This window comes from Mus caroli, chromosome 8 (genome assembly GCF_900094665.2).
Source record: "Mus caroli chromosome 8, CAROLI_EIJ_v1.1, whole genome shotgun sequence".
Taxonomy (NCBI): domain Eukaryota; kingdom Metazoa; phylum Chordata; class Mammalia; order Rodentia; family Muridae; genus Mus; species Mus caroli.
The window spans coordinates 69,178,173-69,189,346 of NC_034577.1; the positions used below are offsets into that span (position 1 = coordinate 69,178,173).

An 11,174-nucleotide genomic window follows, 5' to 3' on the forward strand; every position below is an offset into this window, starting at 1 on the left:
AAGTTAGTTGAGTTCTCAAAAGTAATTTGAAATTAAAAAAAAAAACGACGACAAAAAAAAAAAAAAAAAAAAAAAAAAATGCCACTGAAAACATTCTTTCTTTTTGGTGTTTCTCAGAAACAGGGTATATGCAACATGGTTGTTCTGAAACTCACAATATAGTCCAGACTGGCCCCTAACTCAGTTTTACCTGAGTGCTTGCCACTACAACTGGCCAAGTTCACATGTTTTTTAATGTTAGTAAGAAAGGTAAAATATAATTATGAAGAAAAATGCAACTATCTAAGAATGTAGTATTGTAAATTACCTTCAGCTCTAGGTGCCACAAGGGAATTCCTCCCCATCCAGGCACTAAAATGTGCTCACGCTCAGGTCCGTCATATAAAATGGGCGGCATCAGCATGTGAATGAGGTACGCCTCTCTTAACAGTCATCTCTAGGTGACTTACGACACCTGAGAGAAGATATCAGTGCTGCACGCAGGTAAGAGGATCTTTTTGAGTTCAAGGCCAGTCTGGTCTGGTCTGGTCTGGTCTGTATGGGGTTGGGGGTTGTTTTGAATATTTCTGCTCCAAGGTTGTCTGAACCCATGCTTGCAGTTTCTGATAAGGATGCAGACTGTTTGCTATTATATCTTTTAGTTCCTGACTCAATTATTTATACCAAAAGAAGGGGAGAAGGAAGAAAAGAGGTTAGGGGGGAACTTTCCACAGTAGATACAACTACTGAGGCAATTAGATATACAAAAATGTCTTCAGCCAGATGACGGGATATGTGCCTTTAATCCCAGCACTCGGGAGGCAGAGGCAGGTGGGTCTCAAAGCCAGCCTGATATACAGAGTGAGTTCCAGGACAGCCAGGGCTACACAAAACCCTGTTTTGAAAACAAAAAAAAAAAAACAAATAAAATAGTGAAAAAAATTCACTATTAATCTCTCTTTGCCAATATTGTGTGTACATTACCTTATTCAGCATTCTCTAGAAGGCATAGTTAAATGTTATAAAATTCTTATGAAATATAATAAAATATACATACACTGTCCACACTGTATATTGGGACCATCCATAGGATCCTATGGAAAGTAAAACATAAAGAAAATTTAATGTGTAAGAATTAAGTCAGTCAATATCAGTAATAGCAAATATATTAAGAGCTGACCTTATTATGGGCTTTTGAAGTTCAGGTTGAGTGTAATGTACCAGATGTTGAAGGATTCCCCACAATGACACGGGTACAGTTAGCAGCAGAAATATTCCAGCTATAAACCATGATTTCGTGTGCATTCCAACCTAAAAACAAAAACAAAAACCGAACCCACATTTGTTTACATTCTGATAATAAAATTATAAAGATTAATATTTGTATTTCTTAAATTTTCATTTGATTAGTTATACTGTTTTGTTATTTCCCAAATAATTAGTAACATTAAAAAAAAAGATTTACTTTTGAACAATTAGATGTATATATGCACGTGTGAGTGTGGGCATCTGCTGACGTCAGAAGTGGGCACCAGATTCCTTGGAGACAGAGGCAGATGGCGCTGCGAGCTCTGGGACAGCCAGAGCTGCATATTGAAACCCTGTCACACAAAAGAACCCTCCTCAGACACACACACACACACACACACACACACAAGTTCTTTACCCACTCCTAGCTTGTCATTTACTCTCTCTATTGACTCTCGCTTGCTGTTATATGTGAAGGCCTGAGTGATGACCACGCACGAAGCCCAAGTGTCCACAGAGTACTATTAGGAACGAAGTTTCCTGTCTCTCTTACAGGCATGAGCCCTTAGTACAGTGTCACTTGGGGACTTGCCTCCCCCTCAGTGTTCTCATCGGTATAAAGGGACACTTTTCTATATTCTAAGAGGATTAAATAACTTTATAATTACATAAAAAACTAAAGCTATCTTGGGGATATACTCTAGCTAATGACTCTAACTTTAAAAATAAATCCCACAACTCCAAAGCTTCCCTCACTCTCGCCCCTCTCTGCCTATGTCCTCTCAGTCTCCTTCAGAGTCAAAAATCTTCAAAACTCATTTATTCTCCCGATTCTATGTTTCTACCACACATTCCTACTTAAACAATTCAGTTCTGGCTTTGGCCCTTCCAAGTGCAGTGGAATTACTGAGTCCCCAATGGCCTTCCTACTTGTAAGAAGTGACAGACAGGGTGGCAAGTGTGGACACTTCAAACATCCCCCTTGAAACCCTCTCTGTAAATCCCTGTGAAACACTGGTGCTGGGTCCTTCTGTCTGTACTTAATCTCAAGCATTCTTTTAACTGTGGACACTGTGTAAAGTCTGACCACTAGGAACTGGGCTGGCCTTGCCTCATTCATTTGTTGAAACACCTAGTGCCAAGTGGCCATACTTGGAGATAAAGCTGACAGGAAGGGATGTAGGTGAAATGAGGTCATAGTCTCAGGGAAGATGATCTCAAAAAGAGGTGCTTGAGCCATGTGAGGATTCAGCAAGAGCATGGCCATCTGCAACCTGAAATCCCACTCACGCCCATGATATTCGACTCCAAAATAGTTTTCTGACTGTAAAACATGAATTCCTGTTGAAGCACTGTTTATGATTGATATAACACACACAGACACACACACGTATGTATTAAACGTGTGCTTTTATGTGTGTGAGTGCTGGTGTGCAGGTGTGGAAGTCAGAGGACAACACTGGGGAGTCTGCTCTCCTTCCACCTTGAGGCAGGGTCTAGCTGGCTGGCGAGCTTCTAGGCAAGTCTGTTTCCATCTTCCATCTTGCCATAAACACCATTCGAGAGGGTTACAGAGATGAAGCTCAGGCGGCCATGCTTGTGTACATTTCATTTCCCTTTCTATACTGTATTCCAAGGAATACTAAGTGAGGAAATTACATTTAAATTAAGATTGCTAGACCTAGCCGGGAGTGGTGGCACATGCCTTTAATCCCAGCACTCGGGAGGCAGAGGCAGGCGGATTTCTGAGTTCGAGGCCAGCCTGGTCTACAGAGTGAGTTCCAGGACAGCCAGGGCTACACAGAGAAACCCTGTCTTGAAAAANAAANAAANAAANAAAAAAAAAAAAAAAAAAGATTGCTAGACCTAAATTTGGGTGGACAAATCTCAAATTGCCTAAAAACATAACAAATGAGAAATATTTAATGTCATATTATAATACCCTTAAATACCTATATGAACTATAATTAGAAAAGCCAACAAAATTTAGTGAACAAAAAGATCCTATGAATATGTTTTAGACACACTGATTAAAATATTTTCCACAATCAAAGGGGGGTGGGTTGTGTGCATCTACCTGGTCTGCCACAACTCTTCCGAAATAACTGTTTCTTAATAAAAGTATTTTTGGTTATTAATTGTTAATTCTAAGTTTTCACTTTATAGATATATTATAGACATAGGTTAGCTACCCAGCTTGTAATACTTTACTAATGTCACAACATGACATCAACAAAGTAGGCCAGAGAGATGTCTCAGCCAGTAGGTGCCTGTCTCCAACCCTGATAGATTCAGCTCAGTCCTCAGCATTATGATGACAGGGCAGAACCAACTGCCCCAAGTTGTCCACCTTCAGACCTCCACAACTGGACCATCCCACAAACACACCAACAAATACAACTTTTTCTTTTTTAAATATAAAGGAACACACAGGGGATGTTTGTAAAATTTTTGCTTTGGTTAAGGAGTAACTTCAGGTCTGGGAATGAAGCTCAGATGGTAGAGTGCTTGCCTCAAATGAACAAAGCCCTGGGTTCAATCCCTGCATTGAATAAACAGAATGATGGATACACCCGTAATCCAAGCACTGGGAAGGTGGATGAGAAGGATCATCCTAGTCTACAAAGCAAAATCCAGAACAGCCTGGTCTACAGGAGATTTTAAGGAAAGAAACAAAGAAAACTTGTAACTTAATTAGCAAAGTCAATTTAACAAGAATCCTTTGGTTCCAGAAAACCGGCTAAAAGCCTATAAAATCCAGAACGTAGTTTTCAAGGTAGTTTATTTGGTCTGGTCAAGCCCTAGTACCTGCATAGCAGATCTGATTTCAAGAATAAAGTTCTTTCTGGGACTGATGGATATTGGGAAAGCAGCCCATTGTAAGTAGGTGCATTAACTTTCTCCACCCGGACCTACCTCCAGTTGTAGCGGCTAAATAAAACCAGACAGGTTGGTTTAATGTCCACAGACGAAATGTTTTTCAGACCTCAAGCATTAGAAGGCAGACAAAGGAACTCTGTCAACCAGCGGAAGAAAGGGTAGAGGTGCAGGACCCTCTTACCTTCATTTTTTGAAATTTCCAAATGCATATCGGAACCGCGACCAGGATGGCCGTTGCGTAAAAAAGTACCAACAGGGGTCGGATCCATCTCCTCCAGTTATTTCGATTACATGCGCAAGGCATGTTCTGTAACAAATATTCTCTAAGTTGCTGAGTAATAGAACCAAACCAAGAATTTGGCAGGTTCGCTTTTTCGGTTGTCTTCTCCGCTGGCGCCCTATAGGAAAAGATTTACTAGCCGCTGGCGCCGCGTTCTCGGGTCGCTCTGTGTTTGCGGCTGCTGCAGCGGTGGCCGCTCGGGATGCTCGCAGGTGCAGGCTGCATCCTCGCCGGCCAACCCGCATGGACTCAGTGCCGCCGCGGCGTCGCCTCCGCCTCACCTGGAGGTCACCCAGAGTCTCTGCTGCATCGTGACCCCGAGGACTATCAGGGTAACCTAGGGATTCTAGGCACTCGGGGTCTGACCTGCATCTGGTACCCTACCAGCCCTCTCCCTCGTCCAGCTCTGGCAGGCTAGTCTCCGCCCCCGGAAGACCCGGCCCAGAACTTCCTCACTCACGGCTTCGGAACCTCCACAGTAGCGGAACTCATCTTCCGCCGACGATTCCACTTCCGTTTCCGTTCAGATGCTTGCAGCAAATGATTTGCTCTGAGTTTCAAGCTGAGCTAAACCTTGTCCCGCAACGCAAAGCTTTGTGATTGGTAAGTTACGGAGGAGGGCGTGGCTGTAACCTAGGTTACAGAAAGGGCGTGGCAAGGGCAGGAGAGGAGAGGAGCGGCGGATTTCAGGCATCTCTAACTTACCTAGTCTAAGTGGTTCCCTAAAAGGGCTGCGAAAGTTGTAGCAACTGGGGACGTTTCAGAAACACCCGCTACATTCCTGAGACTTTACTCCATCTAAAGAAAAGACATAGTGAGGGGCAGTCACTGTGGAGTGGAACTTGAAATAGCTTTATTTTTCTCAGAAGGCTTCCCAGTTGTCTTTAGTGGGGGAATGGGAAGCCCGCTGGAATAAGACAGAACAGGTTAGATTTCAGTCAGATGCTAAAGTTTAGGGTCCTAAGGAGGAATTTCTCTGCATAATTTCTAGACCCGGCAAAAGAATCATTCTAAGAATAGCTTTTTTGAAAGTAACCGCCAATATGAAATGTTCACGTTTCAAACTTGAGTTAAAAAAAAATTAAGATTTAAAAAGTTGGTGTTCTGACATCGTTTCTATACACCTGAAGCTTTTAGCTGTATAGCTTTACAGATCAATGACATGGGATCTTAAATTCTTTCTAAATCAAGGGAACAAGCAAACATCTGAGTCCCGACTAGACACATGAACACTGCTTATATTGTCATTTTCTGAAATCAAACACTAACCTCTACCCATTTTGTATGAGTTGATCTGCATAAAAGTACCGAGTAGCGATGGATAGTTTTCTGTTTCACAGATGAGAAAAGTGTCAAGTGATTAATTTGTCCAAATATTGACCTATTAAGTAATAGAGCTGTTTTCTCTGACTTTGGACTCTGCTTGATGTTTAAATATTTGCCGTCACCTGCAACCAAGGGACTTCTGCCTATTAGCCATCTGGACAAAATGCCATGGACCAGAGTCTCAAAGTATACAGATGAAATCACATTCCTCAGTTACCAGAGCCTGGAGTCTGACTTCTGCTGTCTTTCTTCTGTGATCTCCAGTTTGCACATTTCCTTAAAGGGGCTGTAGGACTTTAGTTTGGTTTACACTATAAGTTAAAAATAGTTGGTTTTAAGGAAATTCCTAACCATTAGTGAAATCTTGGTATACTGTTGAAATTCAGAAAATTAGGGAAAACTCTTGCTTTACAACTTATCACCACTACTTATTTCTTGGCAAATGGCAGTCTTTTTTGGATAGGCTGTCTAACAGGACTTGTTTCTGTGTGTTCAGCCATACTTTTACTGCTGCTGATAGTCATCTTTTCCATTCCTTCTCATAGGAAACCAATTTTTACACAATTTCTGAAATCTATTTCTGCACTCTAGTGCTGAGCCCGGTGTGGCCATGGTGGGGACAGAGTGACATGGTTCCTGCCCTTGGGACAAGTCCTCCAGTGTGAGCCTCCATGAGTGTGATGGCTGCTGTGAGTATGTAATTCGCATTCCTCCTAGGGATGTCCTCCCAGTTAACCTAAGGACTCAGTGAAAATTAGAAACAGCTCAAATCCAGGAGCCAAGGCTGTGGCTGTGTCTCAGCAAAATGGTAGACACTGGGACCTTCAGGACAGCCCTTAAGGCTGTGGGAAAGAACTCTAAATACATGAGTTCAAAATACATATAATTTCTCAACTATGCAAAATATAAGGATGCAATATGAATTATAAGGAGCCTCATGAATCTAAAGGACTAAAAGCAGCTCACTATGAGCCAGCTTATCAGAAAGATACAAAGGCAGAAAGATTCCTGAGATCAAGATCAAGGTTAGGCCCAGGTGTGGTAGAAATGGTAATTCTCAGGGCAGGGTCCCATCCAAGTAATTTACTGTCTGTGCTTTACAGAAGCAGACAGATTTCTGAATTTTTTTTTGCAATGTTAAGGAAAAAAAATGTATGCTTGCTATCACTTAAGGATCAGAGGGCTGGGGTCTCTGGATGCAGATTCATAAGATAATCAAAAGGAAACCTGGTTGTAAATGACTGGATTGATTTGTAAAATAAAAGATTGGACCTGTGTTCTGCAGGAGATGAGCTATCCAGAGAAGTTTTATGATAAAAAGCAAGAATTGCTTGGAGAAAAGTCACATACTCATGTACACAGACACACACACACACACAAACACCCACACACAAGCAAGCAGGACATAAACAGAGAGATCTCTTAGAATATTGAACAGAACACAGGTCATCAGCTTGGATCCAGGATTTGACTTCAAGTCATTCTTTTTGCTGTCCCCAGACACGTCTCGCAGAACTCCTCTCCATGCTGTGGCTGGTCCTTGCCACTCTAGCATGATCCTTCATGCTTTGTCAGAACCATTAACTTAAATGTCCGTCCATTTCTCTTAGACTGTGAGTTCCTCAGAAAAGATAAAAAAATTTTTTTTTTTTTTCGAGACAGGGTTTCTCTGTATAGCCCTGGCTGTCCTGGAACTCACTTTGTAGACCAGACTGGCCTTGAACTCAGAAAATCTGCCTGCCTCTGCCTCCCGAGTGCTGGGATTAAAGGCGTGTGCCACCACGCCCAGCAAGATAAAATTATTGAACCATTTGATTTTTAGCTGGGTGATAGTGGCACACACCTTTAATTCCAGCACATGGGAGGCAGAGGCAGGTGGATCTCTATGCAGTCATGGCCAGACTGGTCTAAAGAGAGAGTTCCTGGACAGCCAAAACTCTCTGTCCTGGCCCTCTAGGCAGTGTCGGGGTAGGCTCCCTCCATACCATTCTTGGGCATATATCCAAAGGATGACCCTATACCACATGGAAATTTGCTCAACTATATTCATAGCAGCTTTATTCATAATGGCCAGAAACTGGAAATGACCTAGATGTACTTCATCAGAGGAATAAAGAAAATGTAGTACATTTACACCATGGAGTATCACTCAGCTATTAAAAACAATGGCCTCATGAAATCTGCAAGTGGATAGAACTAGAAAAGATCATCCTGAGTGAGGTAACCCAGACACAGAAAGACAAACATGGTATGTACTCACTTATAAGTGGATGTAAGCCATAAAGTACAGGATAACTGTGCTACAACCCACAGTCCCAAAGAGGCTAAGTACTGAGTAGGGCCCATGTCGGGAATGTGAATCTCACTGAGAAGGAGAACTAGAATAGACTTCATGGGTGACAAAGTGGGGAAGTGGGGTTGGGTGGGGCATGTGTGGGGTCTGGGTGTGGGCTGGGGATGGGACAGGAGGAAGCAGGTTTTGGGGAGGACAGAGGAAAGGAGGGAAAGAGTACTGGGTTTTTAAGGTCCGTGTTTAAACCACTGAGATAAATATTTATCTGTCGCCTTTCCCCTCAAAGGTGTGTTACTAGAGTTACGGGATTCATGACTATCTATCATGTTCTCTAGTTTCCCCACAAGAAAAGTGATAAAGTATCTTCTGTCACCCAAGAAATTTCAGGAATGAAGGCAGCTAGCTATGGAGGGGGGAACCCTCTGAAGGTGTAAACAATCTGAGCAGTGAGAAATTACCTCATGTGAAAATCGTGGCTCCCCAGATGAGCTTTCCAGTCATCTGGTAGGGAAGGTCTTTTCCTTCCTTCCTTTTGCTCTGCCCTCTCCCCTCCCTTCCCTTTCTCTTCTCCTTCCATCCTCCGTCCCCTCCACCTCTTGTATCTCAGGCTGACCTCAAACTTGCTACATCACTAAGGTTGACCTTGAACTTCTATCCCTTCTCTGTTTCCTGAGTACTGGGATTACAGGCCTGAAGTACCAAGGGCAGTTTGTGCAGGGCTAGGGTTTAAACTTGGTGCTTCATGTACTCTGGGCGACTACTCTACCAACTGAGTACTTCATACCCAGCCCAGTTCTTATTGATTTCCACCAACATTTTTTTGTTTTGTTTTGTTTTCAGATCAATTTAAATGACACTTCTGGAGTATAAAGGTGCAGGCTAAACGGAATGAGAATGAAAGCCCCTCGTGTGTGTGTGTGTGTGTGTGTGTGTGTGTGTGTGTGTGTGTGTGTGAGTGTGAGATAGGGTTTCATTCTATATCTCAGTCTGGCCCCAAGCTTTTCAATCCTCCTTCTTCAGCCTCCAGAGGGCTGGAATTGCAGATTTGAGCTATCACATCTGACTTGAGAAAAACCCTAGTAACTTCAAATAATAGAAATTGTATTGCAAGGCAGATGATTCTGGATATTTTATAGTGAGAAATAAAAAAGTAATACTGAAATATTTTTACAGTTTTAAATAAAAATGAAATATTACTTGTGCATCGCATGCCAAACTGTGATGATCCCCAAAGAAATCTCAGGCCTGTACAAGGGGAGATGTTAATCCCACCAGGCCAGAATAAGATCACTACCACAATTTTGAGCCAAATTTGAAGCAAACTTTAAATACTGGTCAGGTCCATTCCTGGTTTCCTAGAAAATAAGTCACATTTTACATAAGCTTAAGCAGGCATCCCCATATGGCTTCCCCATCAGCTCTGTCAGGGCAAGCATAGCTCCTGGCATACCCACTTGCTGTTTCTCTACCCCTGAGAAAACCTGTGGCTTGTTATCTCCCACAAGCAACAGCCTTCAGTTGACGGCTTCTGGCAAATGTGTGGGTGAGGAAGGGCCCAGCTCTATCTAAGGGACAGGCCACTGAGAGTTTGACCATGATCTCTGGTGACTATATAGTTAACACAAAGCGAACTTAATTTTTCCCCCTTATTTCCACTTTTACTTTTTTTGGGGGGTGGGGAGGTCACAGTGAGGGGAGCAGGACATGGGAGTATCAGGAAGGGATTGTGAAGGTGTATGACGTGAAACTCCCAGAGAATCAGTAAAAGCAAACAAACCAACCGAACATAAAAACCCAATAGCCTTCACGATTTCAGAAGTATCGGCTCTTGTGCACAGGGTTTACAGGTTAGTGGCGTTTTTGTTTATGGGTCTCTTAGGCCCAGTAATTAAAACTTAATACATAACTTTGGCTCTCACAGAGGATTAGCTGGAAGGCTTTGTGCTAATGTGGATACATGTTCTCCTCTTACAAAAGAAAACATTTAATTGGGGCTGGCTTAGGTTTCAGAGGTTTTAGTTCATTATTATTATGGTAGGAAGCAAGGCGGCATGCAGACAGGCATGGCATTGGAGAGGGAGCTGAGAATTCTACATCTGCATGGCAGGCAGCAGGAAGGTTTGAGTTTCTGAGACCTCAAAACCCACCCCTAGTGACATACAAGGCCTTCTCCAACAAGGCCACACATCCCAGTAGTGCCACTCCCTGTGAGCCTATGGGGCCATTTTTCTTTAAACCACCACAGGTGCTGTGTCCCCAAATATCCTGTTCTTTCCTCAAGAGATTGCACTTTGATGCATCCTTTGCAGAAGGGATTGTGCTGTGTGGTCCAGACTATGGAATCTGAATGGCAGGGGTTAATGTTCAGCCTAACATGTTTCATTGCTGGTGTAATGGGTTTGAATCTGAACCCTCAGCTTTGGTTGTTTGTTCCCTAGCTGGTAGTGCTATTTGTTGGGGACCTGTGGAACCCCCCTGGTAAAGCAGGTCATAGAGGAAGACCTTTGAAGGTTAGATCTGCTGCTGGTTCCTGCCCTGCCCTGTGGTGCTCCCCACCACACACTTCTGATGCCCTGAACTAAGTTGTTTCTGTGCCTTTTGTGCCCTGATTGTTGGAAACCCTCAGAAACCATGAACCAAAATAAGTCTTTCTTCCCCAGTGAGTTCTCTCAGGCTTTCCAGTCACAGCAGGGTGAAAATGGCTGAAAGCTCTCAGCACCTCCCCCCTCACTCTGGCAAGTCATGCTGACTAAAGCGGTGCCTCTGCACCGAGAGTGGTCAAGAACTGACATTTCCTTCACATAGCATTGAGGAAAGAACTAATTTTATTTCCGCTGTGTGTGGGTGTGTTGTCTGCATGAATGTACATGCATGACGTGTGTGCCTGCTGCTCATGGAGGACAGACAGGGACATTGGATTCCCTGGAACTAGAGTTATGAGTGGTTGTGAGCTCCTGTTACCAGGAGCTAAACCCAGGTTCTCTGGAAAAGCAGCCAGCACTCTGCTCTTATCTGCCATTTCCTCAGCCCTACAGGAAAGAATTTAGAGACTTGGAAGAGAGGGGCACAGGTGTGGACTTTCCTCAAATGGTGCCAGGCAATGCCCAGGTAAAGGCAGTGCCCCTGTGTCCACACTGCTTCAGTGGCCATTTCCTGTCATTGCAGCTA

General features: G+C 43.2%; 1 protein-coding gene across 1 annotated transcript in view; it reads right to left on the reverse strand.

The window, feature by feature from the left end:
* Tmem184c (transmembrane protein 184C) overlaps positions 1 to 4,946 on the reverse strand; it is a 14,302-nt gene extending 9,356 nt beyond the window's left edge. The window contains exons 1-4 of the mRNA XM_021170870.2: positions 4,848 to 4,946; positions 4,289 to 4,505; positions 1,160 to 1,290; positions 1,037 to 1,073 (exon numbers count right to left, since the gene is read on the reverse strand). Coding sequence (XP_021026529.1) covers positions 1,037 to 1,073; positions 1,160 to 1,290; positions 4,289 to 4,505; positions 4,848 to 4,879 — 417 coding nt within the window. The 5' untranslated portion in view covers positions 4,880 to 4,946. The remainder of the gene's footprint in view (positions 1 to 1,036; positions 1,074 to 1,159; positions 1,291 to 4,288; positions 4,506 to 4,847) is intronic.
* Positions 4,947 to 11,174: the final 6,228 nt, after the last annotated feature.